A 22,980-nucleotide genomic window follows, 5' to 3' on the forward strand; every position below is an offset into this window, starting at 1 on the left:
AATAAAGAATCTGATTGTTTTTCTAACGGAGGCCTTATAATTCAATTAATTGAGATGGTAAAAATCATTCAACTGCTAAAAACTAAGATGGCGTCTAAATCCAAGATGGCCACCATATTTTCCAACCTCAAGATTATATATCTGCGTTTCGGCATAACGTCCACATCTGTACAAAGCCTTCTTCTCATCTTTAAATTTCGCTATTTTTAACATATATGTTGGGCGGTAGTAAAAACGATACTTTATGGTTCATAAAATCAAGGATTTTTTTTGCGTCAAAATTTAAGATTTCTATTCTTATCTAATGCATTTTTGGCAATGTTTTACGTTAAAACTACAGATATTACCACAAAACTTAATAATGTCCAAACGCGCAATTTTTAAACTTCATTCAACGACAAAAATGCATATGGTAAAAAAATGTTTTTTTTCAATCAATGTTTTTGTACGGTTTTTATTCAATAAATTTATTTATTCATTATTACTGAGTTCAAAACAAAATGATTTGTCGAAGAATTATTCTGTTATTAAAAATCGCATTATAAAAGAAAATTCCTATTTAATAACCTCTATTTATAACTAATAAAGCTGAAAATCAGGCTCGGTTTGGGTAGGAACGTAACGTCAGGAAAATAAACAGCATTAAGAAGAAGAGTATACGTAACCTTGTTTTTATTGGTAGCCTCTGAATTCGACATGCTTTAAGCTATCAAGGTGAAAAATTCATTCTACTAATTAAAATCAATATGGCGTCAAAATCCAAGATGGCCGCCATATTTTATCACTCAACATGATTTAGAAAATCGTTCATTTCATAGGGTAAATACCATTGCTCACCTAGTTTCTGTAGCCTATCTTACGCAATTTTTCCTCAGCTTTTTGCTCAGAATTCAAAAAACGATTGAAATTGAAAAAACGATTTTTCTAACAAAATTCAGGATGGCGGTCAAATTCAAAATGGCCGTCAATTTTTTTTTAACTTTAAATGAAAGCTATATCCTTTCTCTATACGATGGCACTAAGTTTGCTATGTGTTCCAAGCGAAATATGAGACATATCACGTGAAGAAATACCCTATATTTATCAAAAAATGGGCTTTTTCGCAAACTGTTTAGCCAGCTAGCGTTCGAGGGGTCCACCAATTTGAGAAAACAGAAAGGACCACCCTTAAGTTTTATCGAAAACTAGCTATCAGTGATATAAAATTGGAATTCTAACGATGGGTGCTGATGGCGGCCTGGTTTCAGCGAGAATTGCTCAGGTGTCATCTATTGTTTGGCAATAACAAACTGTATTCACTTGCTTAAATCTTTGGAATATTGGAAAAGTATTGAGTTTGTGTCTATAATTGACCCTATTCCATATTCGTACACCTAACAAAAAAGAAACATACAACATTCAAAACTCATGTTTGATGGACTAGATGATTGCTTAAGTTCTTCGTTGTGTTGTTCTGATGTAGTAGAGTACATTTGGAAAATTTATAAGCGGACATATTTGAAACTTGAGTAAATTCAAGAAAAATACCACTTGTCCCATGTGGTTTGCTAAAATATTCGGTAAGTCAAACAATAACTTACATATTATTCAACATCGCTTTCTTGATAATTTTGTTTGTTTATTTGGAGCAGGGAAAAGCCCATTTGAGCTGAGCAATATTGAGCTCTTTCTCAAATGGGCACAAAACCTCCTTTTCCTTTCGTATCAACAGACTATTACATTTGTTTCCAACTGATACAAAGATTACTTAAATCTACTTAATAACTATGACTAATTTAAACCTAGCTTGCCAGAACCAGATGAAATTTTTTACGAAGAGTTGAACGGGAAAGATGAAAATCAAATTCATTGAAACAACGGTTGAACGATCGGCACATACTTTTAAATGGTTCGTGATGCCCGTAGTTTGTGCGAGCACCGTGCAAAAATGGGAAGGAGTTCGATCGAAGTTGACGGTATGGAACATTTATATTGAGGAGAGATAATAGTTGAGCGCAATCTATTCTCGATTGGAGAAGGTCGGAAACAAAGAGACTTTTTGAAACTTCACGGCAAACACTCAACAACTCTAAGCCGATAAACTTGCAACGATCTTCATAACTGGGCAAGTTAATTGGATCGTTCCATGGGAGATGTCGCAGAGCAAAGCGCAGAAATTTCCGTTGAATTGCTTCAATACGAAATATGTTAATTTGTTAGTACGGTGCCCAAACAACTGACGAATATTCAAGAATAGACCTTACCAAAGAACAGTACAATGATTTTAAGCATTGAATATATCTGAAGTTTTTAGCAACGCGGAAAATAAAACCAAGAGTTTTAGAGGCTTTAGAGGCAATGAAGTCGATATGCTCCTTAAACGTCAGTTTTGGGTCTAGTAACACACCAAGGTCCTTAATGACAGACTCTCTTTTGAGAGATGTGGATCGAATTTTGTAGTCGTAATCTATCAAAATGCGTTTTCGGGAGAACGACATTACAGAGCATTTCGAAGCGTTTAGGTGCATGCGATTAGTTTCACACCAATTGGTAAATATCCCGAGCAGAGAAGAATGATTGATGCGGATATTGCACAAGTTTCAAAAAATTATTATCAGTTTTAGAGTAGCTAGGAGTGGATATCGACAACTTATTCTTTTGGGTCTTAGGTAATATAACACTTATAACAAATCCAAAACCAAAAATGGTAGTCCATTTCTCTAAGTTTTACTCCTAAATGGATATACATAATCCATAGTTAATGTTCCAATCGAAACATTGCGTAATTATTTTTTTAAATTTACATTTAACTATCAAACATGATTATAGAGATTTATAGAATAAATATTATGGCCGTAACCGCAACATAAACGTTTTTTAAAATGATGAAAACGACAGGATATATTCTAGTAAAAAGTGTATCAATGCTCTCTGCTCATTCAATTTATTTTGTATTTTTCTAATAAAATCAATAAATTGCAAAATATTGTGCTATTTTGAATATAATTTGAATATTTATTCAAAGATAACTGTATATTGCGATAACATCAATTATGTTGAGGTATGTACAGCGTAGTTTAGGGTACTTTATTGTAAAACGAAGCTCGCGATTCAAATTCTTTTTACAGACAATTTCAAAATTGACCTTTACCTGTTGTTTAGAATAAAAATTTGGGTTACATTGATTAAAATTATCATTTTAGAAGAGTTTTGAAACAATGGTACAACAATTTTCTGAACTCAAAAGAGATAAAAACTATTTATGATTACTGTAAACTGTATACATTCCAACTAAATTTCTATCAGAGCTCACGAATATAATTAATAGATTAGATTCAATGACAAAAATGAACGTTATTGTTTGAATCATTGGATTTTATAGCAAAAATCATTGTAAAACTGGCATTTCTCATAATTTTACCTAAATTTCATATATGTCCGCTAATAAATTGTCCAAATGTACTTCACTACATCTAAACACCATAACAAAACACTTCAGCAATCAAATAGAGCTTTTAAATTTAGTTTTGAATGTTTTGAGACATAAATTCAATACTTTTACATTAATCCAAAGATGAATGTAAATGGAAACATTTTGTGATTCGCAAATAATAGATGACACCTATTACCTTCAATGTGGATAAAGAATTTTAAACTCAATACATCATTTAATAGTTTATTACTATTTTGATGTGAAAACAGTATCCTGTACGAATATGAAATTGGGCCACTGTACGTTTAAAAGATGTAAATGTACACCATATTTGCGACGAGAGTGATGTGCAGCCTAGATGACGTGATATTACAGTTTATTTTTTACTGTCCAGCCCCCTGGCATTCTTCTACTCACCTCGCAGCACCTTCCGATCGTGATGGTTGTGGCATTTGAGTCCTTGGCAGCCCCGTTTTTGCACCAATGACGGACAGTGTTTGCCGCCGTTTTGTGGTTTCTGTTCAATTATCCTGGTCCGTGACATCATGCCAGTTCCGCAGGTGGTGTCGCACTCACTCCAGGGGCCCCATTCACTCACGACGCAATCGATGACTATCAGGTGGAAAAAGGTGGGAAAACGAGAAAAAAGTGAAATTATCAGAGATGTGACAAAAATATTATTTATTCGGTTGAGTGACGCAAACAGGCTGCTTGAATGGTTGAATGGATTATTGAAATATTTGCTCGGCGTGGCGTTGAACACATTCCTCGGACTGCCAGTTAGTGGCAGCTTCATTAATGCTCACACGGAGAAGGAAATATATGGAGTTATGGTTTTTTTTTGCGAAGATGATTTTTCTTACTTGCAATGATCGATTTTCCTTAGCGTAGCCCTCTTCGCATTATTACAGAAAACTGATTAATTTGCCAAAACATTTTTTGGGGTTGCATTATATAGAGTTGCCCAATCCTGTATCGTAAGCTAGAAACATTGCGGAAGAAATTACTTTGGCAAAGTTATGATCGAAAGAGAGGATCGTTGAAGAGAAATCGACGAAGTCAGTTCAACGCTTATGAGAGAATAGTGTCGATTTTTGGTATTTTAATACAATTTCATTGACTTTTAAGGACGCAAATTTATCATCGTGCCTGCTACATTGATGTGGGTCAGCTTTTCCAGCTTTTTTCAGCGTACTGAGGAATTCGAGAAAACGTAAGACATTAGAAATGATTTCTCAGATTTTCCGGTATGGAACTATTCTTCTTCTCATCCATAAAAAGCAAATCATAAATATTACATAATACGATGCATCTGATTTTGATTTCTAGCCATTTACCATATTTGGATAGTTGGTCAGAAATTGTAACAGTTTCTGTGCAGACATAATGGACCAAGTGTCAAAAAGCAATGAACTGATGCATTATTACATTTTTTAGGTTAATTTCAGAGTCCGATGGAAGTTTTTGGTATGGTGCCTGTATGAAACATTGTAGAACCCGCTTTTTGAACCAGTACCGTTTTGATTCATATTACGGACAGCTTCTTATTCAGGACACTCTACTTTGTATGGGAGACATTTCACATGAAATGTTTCAATTTTTGCCGTTCAGAAGTTCACACTTTCGAGGTTTATTTTAATCAAAATTTTCTATAGATATCTATAAAAATTTATAATACTCAACTGCCTTAGACGCCTCTTTAGTGGTTCGCCAATTTCAAATAATGTTTTGACTTGTCTTCTTACGATTTTCATGAGCTGTCCGGAATTTGAATCAAAGTGCCCGGAATATGGGGCAAAAGTAAGGAAGCGTCCGGAATAAGTATCATGAAAAGTCCACACATTTCTATTTATTTAAAACTAGTGGTCCCGGCAAACTTCGTCTTGCCATCAAGTAGGCTGTTGAAAAATGCTATGGATCGTCCTATACAAAATGACAGTTCCGTTCACTCTCGTTTTTCCGACATTCCCGGTGAATATCCGAGGATTTTTATACACACAAACACGTCGGAACCCTTGACGAACAAAACGGAGAATAAATAATTCAAATCCGTTGACCCGTTCATTAGTCATTTCGCGACATACAAACCCCATTCCATTTTTATTTATATAGATTAACCATGCATCAGAAACAAAATCTTCAACCACCATTCGAAAGTTCAGTGTTTTAAAGGCTCAATAGCGCTGAAGAATCATACAGTTTGATTTATTTTATATGCTCCCTGATGGATTATACTTCATTGAGGCCTTAAGTGTCCGTAATATGAATCAAAACGGTATATTTTGACAACTACCGAAAGCTAAACATTACATATATTTTGCAATTGGATTAAATGGACAAATTGATGTGAAGTTTTGCGAAAAAGTTACACGTCTTCTCAGTGAGAATCGAACTCACGACTCCCTGAGTTCGATTCTCACTGAGAAGACGTGTAACTTTTTCGCAAAACTTCACATCAATTTGTCCATTTAATCCAATTGCAAAATATATGTAATGTTTAGCTTTCGGTAGTTGTTAAACTTCCACTCGGCTGGTTAGCTGTAAACCACGATTCATAATTAAAAAAAAACAGGTATATTTTGGCCGGTACCGTTTTGATTCATATTACGGACACTTAAGGCTTTAGTGAAGTATAACTCAGCATAGAACATATTAAATAAATCAATCTGAATGATTTCTCAGCGTTATCGAGCGTCGGAAACCCCTACCTTTCGAATGGTAGGTAAAGAATACGCTTCCGCAACTTGAATAATTTTAAATAAATCGAAATGTGTGGCCTTTTCATGATTCTTATTCCGGACGCTTCCTCGCTTTTGACTCATATTCCGGACACTTTGATTCGAATTCCGGACACCTCATGGAAATCATTAATAGAAAAGGCAAATCATCAGTTGAAGTCGTCAAGCCGCTAAAGAGACGCTAAAGAGACGCTAAAGAACGCCAGTTGGACATTATAAGTTTGCATACATTTTTATAGAAAAAGCTTATAAAAACGAGCCTCGAAAGTGAGAACTTTTAAACAGCAAAAATTGAAACATTTCGTGTGAAATGTTTCTCATACAAAGTAGAGTGTCAGGAATAAGAAGCTGTCTGTAATATGATTCAAAACGGTACTCAATTTTCACTTGGTTCACTCCGATTGAACATATATTTGAATATTTCGGGTCTTTATTGCGCTGACCCAAACATTAGTTTTCAAGCTAACGTAATGTCACTGATTTCGGAATTTAAGATATGGAATCTTGAAGAATTTAAGATACCTATGTCGAACGATGGTGGTAATCTGTTTATCTTCGAGATGTTTACCCAGTTTGACCACCCAAATATTATATGATTGATTTTTTTTTCAAGAAATTGTTCAGTCAGGAAAACCCAAATCACCCGTCATATTTGAATCGTCCCTGGACCAAGTGCACTTACACACAATGGTATCGACCGTGATAATTATATTTTAATTTGTTTACCAGCTCCTCGATATATTTTGCTCGAAGTAAGGGTTCATTCAAATATTACGTAACGCAAAATTTGCCAATTTTGGACCCCCTCCCTCCCCCACGTAACAGCTTTTGTATGGAAATTTTTAAATTTTTGTATGAACCGTAACACTATGTCAGACCCCCTCCCTCCCCCTGTTGCGTTACGTAATATTTGAACAATCCCTAAGAGCATGGAAGAAAGCAATGAATACTAGGTGGATAGGTACCGTAAGGGAACGGCGAGATAAATTGGATTAGATGTTGAAAAGGGTATTCATTGCTTTCTTGTCCATGCTCTCTCTTACTTCGAGCAAAATAGACCGATATGCCGGTAAACAAATTAAAATACAAGTGCACTTAGTCCATCAAACTTCGTTATATGAGAAGTTTGCATTATGTTTTTTCATGATATTATATAGGTCAGAAGTGTTTGGTCCGTTGAATCTGTTGCATGCTCCTTTGTGGGCGTACGACGGAATCCGGATCAATTATGTCCGGCTGGCGTAGTAACCTCACTATCGATATCGATCATTCGTGTATATGCTTACGTATTGATTTCAAATTATATCTTGATCGTTTACCAAAACGAATCCTTTCCTACATCCAAACTCTCAGTGTTTTCTTGTGGAATTGCAAAGGACTCCTCGGCTTCTATAAAGCAAGTCAACATTCCCGTCCCATTCTCAAACTAACCTGCATTCGGACGCAGCCTGCGCTGCACAGTGATTTTTTTTGCCGATTTTGTGATCGAAATAGAATAGCGTCTAAACCGTTGGTTTTAATGAAAAAGTTTGTTCAGAGAAGTTTCTTCATTCGATAAAGCGCTTCACTGAGAAGACGTGTAACTTTTTCGCAAATCTTCACATCAATTTGTCCATCTAATCCAATTGCAAATTATATGTAATGTTTAGCTTTTCGGTAGTTGTTCTACAAAGTTGTTTAACTACCAAAACTAAATGTTTTTGCTGAACATTGCAGCTTGCTATCTCTAATGGTAAAATAGTTATTAGAGTGGTTCAAAAAATCGTTTTTGTTCCACACCGCTCATTCGATCCAAGATCAAATTCTGAGTGTCCTCCCAAAATTTGAGCGCATTCGGATGAAAATTGAGACTGCACAAGCCCTTCAAAGTTTATATGGGAATTACTATGGGAAAAGCAAACAAATCATTCAATCGGTCATAGTGTTTGTCCATGTGCTTTTGGAGATTAGAGCTACATTGATTATGTAAGATACATTTATCAGCTACAACCTTACCGAAGACCGTTTTCAAATCGGACGGCTCAGTAATTAGTTATAGATTTATAGCCAATCGCAAATTCTTCTACAGTGCTCACTTATCTTCTGAACAGGCAACATTGCTGCACCTGGCGCGAAAGATAGCACACATAAATCATGGCTACTATGTTTTACTGCATATATCCAGTGGTGCCTGCAGAGCAGCCCAAATATCATAGCCAAAGTTTTACAACTCATACAGAAATCAATAACTAATTACTGAGCCGTCCGATTTGAAAACGGTCTTCGACAAAGTTGCGGCTGATGAATTTATCTAACAGTATCAACGTAGCTCTAATCCCTAAGAGTACATGAGCAAACACTATGACCGATTAAATGATTTGCTTGCTTTTCCCATAGTAATTCCCATATAAACTTATACAATGAAAATGTATTTAATTGCGAAGCAACTGTGCCTCGATCTTCCCCGGTTGCCTGACTTCATCGGAGGAGTGCTGTGTGCACTTCGGCTATCTCAGCGCTAGCTGTTCTGCTAGTTCGCTGTTTGAGCTTTATGTCGTGAAAAACGCTGCTCACTACGACATTTCTATGGTGTCTTTGCGACTACTCGTTTTGCCCAATTGTCGGTTTAAGATCTCGCCGGGGCTTTGGACTGCTTTCTGTGCGACGACGCATACTTCCCTTAGGCTGGCCTCGCGTCAGAGCCCTGTTGAACATCTACTGGACGTTCACTTCGTTGCTCTACGAAGACTCTGTTTCAGCTCTCTTGGTTGACCGAGGTCGGTCCAGCGATTCCGGTTGGAGGATGACTTCCGGTTCACTGGCGCCCCGACGACCCAAAACTGGTTTGAGACGATCGATGCTACTCGGCCTAGTCCCCGAAGGTCCCCTACTCCGGCTATGCGCTTTTTCATTCGAAGCATGAAGAAGCGCATAGCCGGAGTGGGCTGTGGCCGATGGAGTGCCCAAGTCGGTCCAGTGATTCCGGTTGGAGGATGGTTCCGACGACTCAATCCGGTGATACGGCGTACTACTCAGAGTAGTCACCGGTGGTGGATCTATCGTACTCCGGCGAAGATTTCCCCAGCGGCGGAAGATCTCCTAAATCGATGCTATCCGGACAGATGTCGAGGTCGGTCCTGCGATTCCGGTGATGGGAAGCTTCCGGTTCACAGGTGCCCCGAAGATAATTTGCCGGTGCAACAAAGCGCAACTAGTCCCCGGCGGTGGACTGAGCCTACTCCAAAGCTGGCAGGGCAGATGCCGAGGTCGAAACTGCGATTCCGTTGGAGGGAAATTTACGGTTCACAGGCGCCCCTACGACCATTTGCCGGTGCTGTTTCGCGAATTACTCTGCTACACCCCGGCGGTGGACTCAGCCTACTTCGACTCGACGTTGGTCGGCCAAGTCCCATGGTCGGTTCAGCAAATCCGGTTTGCAGGCGCCCCAACGCCTTATTGCCGATACTACGCTACGCCCGCTCTACTCGGTCTAGTCCCCGACGGAGGATCTAGCCTTCTCCGATCGCGACCCAGAGCGCGTGCCGACCAAGCTTGATAGAAACTCTTCTGCGATGCAAAGAGGAGGCGATTTTGCCGTTTTTCTGAGGAGAAAAAAATAAACTCAAAATTTTCAACACAGATCCTCAAGCGATTCGAGTGAGAGTGCAAAAAAATGCGAGGATTTTTTAGGCACCCTCTCTCTCTCTCGTTGCGATGCTCACCATCACTCACACTTCAAACGAACTCTCGAGTCTGCCGCCCGAACAGACAGTCCTCGGGGAGTTGTGAGAGCACCCTTTTTTGATGGAATTTTACTCGGTTGTGTTTTGTGCTGCATCTTCCTCGCTCATTTTTCGTTGCCTCTCTGCTTAGCATTTTTTCGCTCCCTCGCAAAGAGGCAAAGGCTGCACGCTGCTCTAGAGTATTTCACCGAACTCTGATGATGTTGAGGAGAATTATCAAGCCTGGTGCCGACTAATTGAAAGTCTATTTTCGGTTTTGGGGTAACTTTGATAATGGGTATGTAAACACATGAATATCGACAACCAATTTACTGCTTGACACCATTGCAGATGGAACTTGATTGGAGAGTGTTAATAGAGAACATGGATAAGCTTTTATTCATAAAATTACAGAATTTATAGAAAAATTCATCTACAAACGTGTTTTTGGATCAGATATGCATGACAAACATTATTATAAGTTTGTACAAATTGGTATAAAATATTATTTCTGAAAAGATATCGATTGATATTCACTTTTTGACATTACATTCAACATTAATCAAACGTTTTTGGAATATTAAAAAGTATATTTAGAACAAAACCGAATGAATTACTTAGAGCAGATGGGGCGTTGCATACGCATAGATAACCGTGCAATTCGTAATTCCTATTCCTTGATTGACCAGACCAATCGAAGTTGCACAGATTGCGGTCAAATCGAAAGTTCAATTTTCGGCGTCAGCCACGTCTTTACAGTCATCGAGGAAGGGACGGAATGTTGGTGGTGTGGCAAACATGGTTACTAGATACCGAAATCACCTCTGCATCTCCATGATTGTCACAAGAAGGGGATTTGTTAGTGGGAAGAGATAATCAATCACATACTCAGGATGTACCTTGGTAAATAATATGATACAACCTGCATTTAGGGTAATTTCTATGTCCATGTGATTCGATAAAGGATTGAGCAGCGCGTAAATTTAAGCAGACAATCAAGTAGTTTAAGCAATCCATTAGTTGTGGGTGTTCCTATTGTTGAGGTAGTGCCATTGAATTAGCCAAAGTACCGACACTGAAAATCGACGTACTGGCTTGTTCATACACGAAATAGTTGAAAACATTGTTCAAATTGCTTTAAAATTGATGAAATATTACCAAAACTGCTAAAACTTTTCTCACTTGTACGAATAGTTGCGGTACACTGTTCCTATAATGGAGGATCCCATAAGAAAACAACGGATACCGCAACTATAGGAACTCAAATTCAAAATATACCGCAACTAGAGGAACAGTATACCAATAATAGAGGTATCATTTTTCACTGACATGTCGTTGGTTATTGCGATGAAACTATTTTTCTCGTCAAGCAAATGGACGTTACTTTCCGTTACAACAATAATATATACAATGTACATTTTGAATTTTCAACGGCCAAATGAAGTTGAATCGTGCTTAGTATTTCCACATTTACCCTAATTCGTCTGCTGATGTCCGAGAAAATTGCAAAAGAAGCGCGACATCGGTTTAATAGCCAAGAATACGTATATTCCCCTACGTAAATTAGTCTTTCAAAACCAGTTTATCAAACGAAAAAAACGAAACAATACAAGATTTGAATCAAGAATGTGCCGTCACCTCTGGTGGCGAACTGTACACTGGTTTGTGTAGCATAGCTTAAATGGGGCGTTGCGTTTGACATGATTCTACCCCATTACTCCGAATCCCATTACCCCGAATACCATAAAATCGAATGCCACTACCCCGAATGTATTGTGCATTCAGATTAACTTTAGACCGAAGTGAAATATCACCGAAAGTTCGCCGAAGTTCGGCGTCGGCATTCTACCGAAGTGCTACGCCGACAAAGGCAATCCTTATGCGTCGGCGAAGCACCAAATTAGAATGCCGACGCTGAACTTCGCCGAAGTTTTGACTGCCGAACTTCTAATTGTCACTCGAAATGTCAATACCATAACCCCGAATCCGATAACCCAGAATGCTGTTATCCTGAATTTAAAATTACGCCAAATAGCATTGCCCCGCGGGTAATGAGGTAGAATCATTTAATATTATATAGAAATGTTTCGACTTGGATTCCTAAAAAGGCCCCAATTTTGGAAAATAATTTTTGCTTCAACTGGGCTGTCAGGAATAAGTGACAAACTCTTTAAAATTTTCTCAAATGATATTCATAGCATAGATTGTATGAAAAGCTTTCAAAATTATTAAAATGTAATCGATTTTCGATACTCGAATAAATCTCGCACAACTTGTGATCTCGGAGGAGGTTCTTCTCTTCATCGTAACATTTTTGAATAACGTGTAAATCAATTAGTTTGCTCAGCAAAAAGAAACTACACCAATGTTATTTCGTTTAGTACCGTAATTTCGGGTGAAATTGATCATTTTTCACGGTTTTTCTTATCAGGATCACGGTTCTTAATGCAGGAAAACAAGTACGAAGGTGAGTCTTATGGCTCATGTATCGAAATTTCCTAACAAATGTCATTTTAGTGCTTAGAAATGAGCATGAGCATGAGCATGATTGACCGCCCACAGTTGCTACTCCGTTATTGCAAGAACAGCTGTACTTTCACAGGGAACCAACTGACACTACTCGAGATCAGTAGCATCCTCAATGTGTAAGTACTGGTGCTCTCATTATTATAACAAACAATAACGGCGCCGGCTCCGTCCGAATGCAGGTCAATTTAGGGATGGTAGGGAAATATTGACGTGTTACTTGCTTTATGGAAGCCGAGGAGTCCTCTGCACTTCCGCAAGTAGACACTGGGAGTTTGGATATGGGAAAGGTTTGGGTAAAGGATTCGTTTTGGTAAACGATAAATATATCATTTGAAATGAATACCGGATTCGCGATTTTACTCGATAAACTCATTGAACGCCGAACAAGTGTTCGTTGCTCGCCCCACAGGAACAAGCGACTAGATCAAAGGATCAAATACTACTAACGCGATCCGCGACATTATTCCACCGTTTTACGCGTACGACGAGTGGCATGCTCGATCCTGCCCTCATCGCCCGCCCCCGCAGGAGCAAGTGTCGTCCAGAAAATCCAACTTATTGCAAAACGGAACAAACTCATCGGATTGATGCTTTCTCCGTTATCCAGACGAGACCCAGAAAAATCACACAACACTTTTATGCAAATAAGTAAATATAATTTGAACACCAGGAAAACGAAGTTTAAAACAAAATACGCAGTTTTTCACAAACACCACAATTACAAGAAAAATTAAACTATCCGGGTGGCGTAGTACCAGCCGAATCACTAGCAAAATCGCGAAAAAATTCTGACATGCAGAACGCGAAACCAAAACGTGACGAGCAGTGCATAACACGACCGCTCGAGGCAAGGCCTGCTGCGCTTCCTCAATGTCATTTTAGTGCTAAGAAATATCTCTAAAATAAAAAATTGGGGGATCTCATTTCGGAGTGAAATTGATCACTTGCCAATGCAATTATTGTTAGCTTTCAAAACAGCTCTACATAATAAATTGAGCTCCCTGAATCCGAATATGCTTGCTAAATTGTCAACAATACAATATTTATAGAAATAATGTATGGTTAAATTTTAAGAATTTTTATTTGTTCATTTATTTATTTATTTGTAATAATTATTGCGACGTAAGACATTGTCTTTCAAATTGTCACAAACTGACTTCAAATTGGAGTTTATGATTTAATTCACTTATCGAACACTACTCTATTTAACCTAGTTCCTGAAGGTTCCGTACTACCTAATTCATGTTGTTGAATCTGATAAGACCCCGCCTAAATCCAATAACAGAAGAACATAATTTAATACTGATGGGTAACGCATTCCAGTGTACGATGCTTCGCACAAAGAAAGATTGACCGTAATAAACAGAGTTATGTTAAGGGATGCTAAAATTTATTGTCCGAGGCTGTCGCATATGAGTTATTTTTGAAAATAGATAATTCGGGGTTTTAGATTCAATTATTTTATGAAAATTTAAACATAATCTGTATTCATAGAAACGTCGGAAAGAGCATCCAAGTAATGTTTCGTGCAAATGTGAAACTCTGAAATAACTGGGAAGGATGGACATATCGCACACAAGCATTAAGGGCAAGACGCATTTTATTCATGGCAGCCATGGACGCATTACTGTTTATAAAATCTCAGTAGATAAAATGCGGTAGTAAGAGTGCTTTGAAAAGTGTGGTTTTTATTGGAGCGTCCAAATGAATCGTAACTAAGTTAAGTTGCTTCAAAACATAATATATTTTCCTACATTGCTGGTTTATCTGAGCATCCCAATACAGATTAGAAGTGAAAATCATACCAAGATTAGAAGCTTGATCAACAAACTCTATATTTTCATCACCCAAATATAAATCTGGTGTTCTCAGTGCATCTCTACATTTATTGATAAAAAGAGCTTTGGTTTTGGTTAAATTGATTGGTAAGAGATTTCTGTTTGACTATTCAAAACATTTTTGAAGATCAGAATTTATTCTTCTTGCTACCTCGTCTAGGCTCATATTTTTATGACAACAGAGATAAATTTGCACATCATCTGCGAATCATCAATCATTTATAAATAATGAAAAAAAAAAATAATAATGGTCCAAGAATTGACCCTTGTGGTATGCCAGATTTAATCTCAACGAAAGATGAATATGTCATGTTGTGAAAGACAGCTTGATTACGATCACAGAGATATGATTTAATAAGAGAGACAGAAGTGTTCGAGAAAAGAAACTTTGAAGATAATTTGTTGAGCAGTTTATGATGGGATACACGGTCAAAGGCCTTAGCAAAATCTATTAGTAGAAGTATAGCGATTCCTTTTTTATCAATAGCTTGGGCGATGTCATCGTGTACTTTCAAATGTGCAGTAGTGGTACTGTGTTTTTTGCGAAAACCAGACTGATCGAGGAAGTTCATATGATCTATATATTCACTGATCTGAATCTTCAAGATTTTTTCGAAGACTTTCGAAAGTGAACACAGTAAACTAATTGGCCTTAGATTCGTAATATCAGAACGTTTGGATTTGTTCTTAATCGGAATAACCTTGACTTGCTTCCATACAGTGGGATACTTGCCGGTTAATATAATCCTGTTGAAAAGGTGTTTAAAATGAATAATTGCCAATGGTAAAACTATTTTAATAAACTGAATGGGAATGTTATCTAGTCCTACAGCATTAGACTTGATATCGAATATAGCATTCACGATTTCAAAATCGTCAATTTCACGGAAAACGAAACCATTTGAATTAGCTGGAAATGAATTATTAGGATAACTATCAGAAGAGAAATTTGAAGAGACATAACGGTTAATGTCGTCTGAAGATGCATTACAGTCAACACCGGAACTATTATCATTGGAAACACCAAGCCTTTTAATGTTACTCCACAATTTTTTACTTGGCACATTAATATTTAATACACGTCTCTCATAGTTTGACTTGGCATTTCTAATCATGTTGGTAACTCTATGTAAACTATTGACACTTGTTTTATCCCTGAGCCAATTTTATAAGCAATATTTCTTGAAATAATCGCTCGCTCTATGTCAGATGTGAACCACTGATTTTTTTTTTTTGGGTCTGATCATTCTGAGAGGTATGTAAAAATCATGCATCATGAAGAGAAATCCCGAGAGATGTCAATGGAAGATGATATTAAGGAGCTTAAAAACAACGTTGCTGATATCATGACCGCTATTGCCTCAATAACCAAAATGCCAAACAGTGTTCCTAAGTCTGCCAGAGTTTCTTCGCAAGGAGATAGTGTTATTCCTCGATCACAAAGTGCACCGCTCAGTGGAAACAACGTAGGGGCTTTTTCGAATTATGAAAGTGATCGAGAACGACAGAACTCAATAGACGATGGGGAATTCGCAATACTGCTAACGAACGTCGATGTGAGTGTTTCGGAGATTGATATAATGCAGATGGCTTCGCAGGCGATTGGAATTGATGATCCCGAATGCATTAATGTTACAAAACTAGTATCTAAATGGAAATCTCATAATTTAGACTTTGTTTCGTTTAAGGTTGTAATGGATTCAAAATTCAAATCACGTGTGTTGAGTCCAATGAAATGGCCCCGAAATATTAAATTCAGAGAGTTCGTTCACAGAAATACTCAAACTTGGAAGCCAAATTTGTTAAAATAGATCTTGTTGTTATGTAATTTCATGTTAGTGAGATATTTACATGCAGATTGATGATGTTACTTCTATGTTCTATGTTGAGTTGGTTTTGTTGGTATGATATTATTATGTAGATAGATGATGTTATATGTTCTCCGAATGTATTGTTGTATTTATAGTTTAAGACATTCAATAAGACTTAAAAAAGTCAGTTGGATTATAATATAATAAAATAAAATAAAATAAAATAAAATAAAATAAAATAAATGAGTAATTTTTCATTCAAAAATTGCAGAAGAAGATCGGGATCATCTTACGACAAGTATTCGTTCCAGTTCATAGCATTGAATGCATTTTGTAAAGCATTAGCATCGAAATGAGCGTAATGCATTGACATTTACATTAGGTGCTTCTATTTTTAACGATACAAATATCATGTCATGATGTGAAATTCCAGGCAACGAAATCTGGTCATGCTTACATACTTTATCCAGTGAATCAGTTAAAAAGAGGTCTAGCATCGAGCATCCTGTGTTATGAAAATATGTTGGTTCATTATTGACGCATACATAAGATTTGCCTGAAATAGCATCTCTGAATCGTCTTTGTCGCTATTATTTTTGAGAAGATCTGTATTAAAATCACCTATGAAAAAGGTTGATTCAAATTTCACAGTGAAGTGATCGAAGTGTTGCATTAATGTATTTGAGCAATCTACATCTGGGGGATTATAATATACTGCCCACATAATTCGATCTCCAAAACACATAAACTCAGTTATTCGTGCATCATTACCTACTATGGAAGATGCTTCTAATACACGGCATACTAAGTTTTTACGAACATACACACAGATTCTCCCACCGTGTCGGTTACGTTCGTTCCTATAAATTTCCTAAAACCTAAAACATTATATTTTCAATGGAATCATCCAACCCTGTTTCTGTCATACAAATCATGTCCAAATTACAATCAAACAAATTCAGTTTTAGTTCATTGAACTTTGAAAATCTACGGGCTGTCAAACTCTGAACATTGATATGACAAATGTTGAACAAATCTGAATCTAAAGCCGACCTAAAAACCGCCCTGGGTATCAAATTACTTGTGGAAGCATCATCACTGTTAACGTTATTCAGCATTTCTAGAAACAAGAAGTTGGATTAAGCTAAGATCATTATCGAGACCCACACAACATGAACAGATACAAATTACCAGGAACCATAAACTAAAATGTCTAAATAACATAAGGACTGTTCATTTTATAAAGTGGACACTTTGTTTATGCTATATCTTTTTTATTTATTGATAAAATCGTAATCGGTTTTCTGTGTATCGTTGACCTATTATTCTAAAATGCTATGAAAATATAAAATCTTTGAAAATGCTTTTGGTTGAAGAGCTAAATAGTTTTCCAAAAACTCTTAAAAAAAGCTGTCCGTCAAAGTTTAACATTATTTTTCGCAAAACAAAAATCCTTATTTTTATGAACAAATTGTATGTTTGTATCCTTTACTATTCTACTAAAGGTAAAGCTTTAAAAATATCAATTATATTCCACCATTCTATGACATTAGGTAACTTTAGTGATTTACCCATTTATGGCCAAATTTGTTGATACACCATCCTTTCACTCACAGCAAAAGAGAAAAGTAAAAAGCGTGTTCAAAACTAGTTAAATTTTACTGTTTATGGTAGTTTTACTAAAAAGTCTCATACTTTTAAAAGCATGTACGCATATTTATCGATCTACAGCAAATTGTAAACAGTTTTCTCCGAATTTTTCAATTGGTAATCTCAGAATAACATATTATGAAAATAATATGTGGAAAATAAAATCGATTTTATTACAGCAGTGTTGCCAATTTTGATGATTGTCAATGTACTTTGATAGGTCTTCTAAGAATAAAGCAATTGTGTTTCTGTTGTGATTTGAATGTGACGTGGGGACTTACTAAGTAACTCTTTGAAGGCGTAAGTTATTTTTCATATTAATACCATATTAGGAATTCCGTCAGGACGTACTTTTACACAAAAAATTCTGCTCATATCAATTCCCATCAAATTTAAAAAAAAAATTCTTTAAAAATATACGGGAAAATTAATTTTATTATATCTGTAAAATTGTTGCTCCAAAAATAACTTGATTTTTTCCATCAGGCTTCTGATTGATGATGTTTTCGAAGAACAAGCCTATTTTGAAACTAGAAAATATAAATTATCGAATTTTCCAGCCAATTTCTTACAATCATTGATTTTGATAACCTCAAAAAATCGACCGATCTAATAGTTGTTCCATATTCGTAAGAAATTTAATTATTTTGGAGAATTTTTATTATCACAACATTGTACAATACTAGTCGAACGATGTGCAAAAAACCGATTGAAATTTCATTGATTAATAAGAAAGATACATCATGCACGAGGTGTCCACTTTATAAAATGAACAGTCCTTAATTTTCTCAGAATTACGATACAAACGCCTGAATGTATGCAATATGCTTTGGAATTTGCTGATATTCAACAGAAAATTAATTATTTCAACCGAATCAGCGAATTGGTACGAATTTTGGTGATGAAATCTGGTTTGGGAAAATATATTAAGCATCGTTTAGGTTTATACCATGTTCAAATCCTTGTTCAGAGCTTAAAGTTTATGGATGTTTGTCAATGCTGCACCGTATATGATTTTGATTTTTTTTTCAACATTTTCATAGAAATAAACATTCTTAAACGCAAAATACTTCCCAACACACAATTCGACAATAGAAACGACAAACAACGTTCATTCAGTGCAGGTTCAATTAACATTTGTGCTCCATTAGGAGGAAATAAAGTCGTGTGACACAGTGATCAATTTCACCCGAATTTACGGTATGATCCAGGATGTATCAGAGCTACCCGCATCGCCAAAGATGACTAAACAAAGCTCGCATTATGATGAAAAATCAACATGTTGATCTCAATAGTTATGCTCTTGGATTTGCACTACTATTCAATCCTATATATTCATGTATAAGCTGCTCTATCTTCTCCATTGTTGATAAAGTTGTTATAATCCAGTAAATTTGAATTAGTAAATAATCTGTAATTTCGAAACATGAATAACCTAGGTACATTTTTTTTTTCATACTGAGGTTGATTAGACCTTGGTGTAAAGGAACGATCACACGAACTTTATTGTTCATTTTTTCACTAACATCTTTGAGCAAGAATAGCTGGAGGTTTACAGTGGTGTTTCCTCTGATGATAAAATCGTCTTTCAAGGATCCTACTATGTTTTTCTCCATTTCCCTAGGATGCACTGGATTGTGTGCTTCGATTTCACGGGATATTTGATATTTGATTGTTTGGTGGAAAAGAGATAACTTCCAATAACGTTCCACCAACATTGATTTTTGAAATAATCAGTTTTCCAAAGCGTGGTGTGTAGTCTGCTAATTGATAGGTCGATACCGACCAACCTCAACTTAAAAGCGAAAAAGCAAATGAAGGAAAATCAACTTTGAAGTGTACATTGACATGTCATATAGAATAGTGTTAGTCTCAGAGCATTTCGAATTTGTATTCATATTGATACATATTGGAATTGATTTATCTTTCTATTTCAATGATACGCACGAACTAGTAAAGTTGGGTTAAAGTAGCTGTTTTGAGAGACTTTTGTTTAAAATATACCTTAGTACATATCTGCAACTAGATGGAGAATTCTCAATTTATTATAACTTCCACAACCAATACCTATTTTACAACCTTCCGTTGAGAACAGTTAATCATCATTATATTATTGATTGCAGAAGTTGCCAATACAAGCTCTATTCACCTCTCAAGTTTCCGAAGAACTCAAATAAAATCCTTTGATAGGTTCATGATTGACCATAACCTTACCTACATTTGTCTATCTCTATGACAAAGTAAACAAAACTATCAAATTTATTGCCCTCGTTTCATCCTTCCTTGGGTGGCGTCTGCCTGGATGGCACCAAACGAAAGCACCTTACCTTGTGAACGATCGACGTGAGAAACCTGCTGCAAGATTGATTGAATAATCACAGCATTATAGTATGACTATACCAAAAGAGAGGGACACAGTGAACGACTCGACCAGTAATCCGGTGCAAAAGGTTCCCACCCATGTAATCTGAGCTTGAATTCCTAACCGCACTACAGGCCATAGTCATCATCATTCTGGGTCCCCCGAGTCGAATCCGGCGATCCCAAGGAAGGAATAATAAATAAGCCATAAAATGATGGCAATACAGGGTGATGTGGTGCTACATAAAATTCCTTTTGTTCCCATATAGACCTCATACAAACTCGGCTCCGGAATTGAGTGCAAAGCTAGGTGCAAAGTCTGTTAAAGAGCTAAGCCTGCCACATCCTTCATAACGAGGCGTTCGACGACCTCTTCCCATGAGCGTAGCCAGGGGGAGGCAGGGGTGATCGTTGACCCTGGCCTAAGAAAATAAATTCTGAAACAACTAATTTGCTACAATAGTTGATGATGTTTGAGTTTTAAAAAGATTGTCTATAACATTTATTCAAAAAAATGCGTTCGTATAAACTTTTTGTAAAATTCATGGAGTCCAATTGAAACAGTATTTTGCTAATGACAAAACTCAAAGGTTTTATGAAGAGTCCGCTTATGCGATTTTGAAGTATTTGTCATTTTCAGCTATTCTTCGAAGAATTCTTAATAATTCAGGTTTTCTTCGGAGCAATCTAATAAGGAATACCTTCACATATACTATAGGAAAGAGAAGAATCGAAATGAAATATCGAAGAAAATTCTATAAAGAATTTCTTTCAAAACATTTCCAAGAATTAATCTATGGCATCCTAACAGAACATTATTTAAAGCACAAGGAATTACTTAATGAATTGTTTCAGTAATTTTAACAAAAGCACACATAGGGAACCACATAGCCATAGTGGTGGACGTGGCTATTTAGTAAGACCAAGCTAAGGGACGTGGATTCGAATCCCACCGGTCGAAGAAATTTTCTCGATTTCCCAGGGTATAAACTGTCCTAGTTGGAACATATTGTTAAAAAGAAGAAGAAGAAAAAACAAAATCTATGAATACTTCTTAGATCATCATCACAAATTCTTCTGCAGCACCCAAAGAAGATTTATAAAAATATTACTTTGGGTTTAAAGCAAAATCTGATTACGCTCATGTCTCTTCTCGGGGGTGTGGGAGTCGATAAACCATAAATGAGGCATGAAATACTGTTATTGTTCGGGATTATTATTTTTTTTCTTCGGGCTCTGCCATCAGGATGTATGTGAACTTGGTCATGGTTGGTTCATATGACGCCGTATTGCTCGGTCTAGGCCTCATTTCCTTTTATTTTACTGCTCAGCCACGGTTCACCGCTTGATTATGATTTTAGAGGGCGCTTTTCATTTAGATAAAAGGAAGGCTTTTCATTCTAAAATATGAATTTTTGCGTTTGTCGCTTTTTATCGGTGGCGTAAAGCTTAATGCGGGAACGGAAGCATTGTGGGTTGCACGATCAAGGCAAATTACCTTGGATGTGGCATACGTTTCCTTGCGACATCCGATTCAATTTGGCTTCGTTATTATATGCACGATTAACATATGCCAGGCAAAAGATGAAAGCTAGCAGTCGTGCGTATGATTTTGTGATTATGTTTTGAAGTGTTTTCTTCATCATTGTAAATGTTTTGAAATAAATATGAACATGGCCATGTTCCCATGCATGGGATAGAAATAGGTGAATTGGTTGACGCTCAAAATCTTCAAGATGTCACATAATTTTGAGCAGTGCGTTTTTTACTTCCATCTTTCTGTTGACGAAAGTTTGAATACTACTTATTGTAATACTTCTAAGGGCTGCTTTTTATAACAATTCATCCCTTTCTGATCCGTGCTAGGACGCTTATTTAGATTTTTCGTTAGACTTGTTGGTTGAAGCAAAATTTCGATAGTGGTGATAAACTTTCTTGGACATCGTCTTCAAAAAAAAAAAAAACAATATCGAAGGTCACTTTTCCGATACGATTGATAGCATGAATAAGCGTTGGGATGTGCGTGAACTTTTAAGTTTTTTTTTTCTTTTGTGGCATCACATATTCTTAGTGTACACCCTTCACAAAGGACTAACTAAACGAAAGCGTGCTCGTTATCAATCATAATTGATTTATTTACTAAGAGAAACAAAACTTTAGTATTGATTTGACCTTGCATCGGAGCGCTTGGTACAAAAATTAAGACAGGATTTTAGGACCCTATTGATGTTCAATTCCAAGACTGTTATCGGTTATTTAAACCAAATGCTCCTGGGTGGGTGGTAAATGACTGGACATTGCGTACCATTGGTACTTCACGTAACTACAGGTATAAAATAGACCTCATTTGTGGTCCTTAGCCACTTGTCCAGTAACTCCTATCCCTACCTCCACGTGGTGCCGCCTGGGGTACGAGTAACCAACCCTGATGGGACCTTGGTCGTATGCTAACAGGAAAGGGTATAGTTCATCAGGGCTTCTGTTATCCATGTTAGGGGCGGCTCAAAACAGCGTTTGTTCTCCATGTTAGGAGCGGCTGACCATCGTTCTAGTGCCTTGTGTGGGACCCTGAACAGTGCTGTGCACGATGGTCCTCCGGCCAGACAGGGTGTTCGTGCAGGCCTTACAAGTCAGCCGTAAAAATCATCAGTACAGGAAGCATACAATGTAAACTCGCACCGAAACGAGCGGCATAGACCCAGGCATCGAAAACGGACTAACGATTGGAAACTCGGATCATGGAACTGTAAGTCTCTTAATTTTTTGGGAAGTACCCGCGTTCTTTCCGAATCATTGAGGGTCCGCAAGTTCGACATCGTAGCGCTGCAGGAGGTTTGCTGGAAAGGGTCGACGGTACATACGCATAAGGATGGTTATACCATCTACCAGAGCTTCGACAACAGACACCAGCTGAGCACAGCTATTATCGTGATAGGTTGA

At 36.9% G+C, this 22,980-nt stretch overlaps 1 protein-coding gene across 4 annotated transcripts in view; it reads right to left on the reverse strand.

The window, feature by feature from the left end:
• Positions 1–22,980, reverse strand: part of LOC5570034 (somatomedin-B and thrombospondin type-1 domain-containing protein) — a 254,422-nt gene that overhangs the window by 14,174 nt on the left and 217,268 nt on the right. For all 4 annotated transcript variants that reach the window (XM_021848703.1, XM_021848705.1, XM_021848701.1 and 1 more), the window contains one exon: positions 3,830–4,024. In XM_021848703.1, the coding sequence (XP_021704395.1) occupies positions 3,830–4,024 (195 nt within the window). The remainder of the gene's footprint in view (positions 1–3,829; positions 4,025–22,980) is intronic.

Source organism: Aedes aegypti, chromosome 3 (genome assembly GCF_002204515.2).
Source record: "Aedes aegypti strain LVP_AGWG chromosome 3, AaegL5.0 Primary Assembly, whole genome shotgun sequence".
Lineage (NCBI taxonomy): Eukaryota > Metazoa > Arthropoda > Insecta > Diptera > Culicidae > Aedes > Aedes aegypti.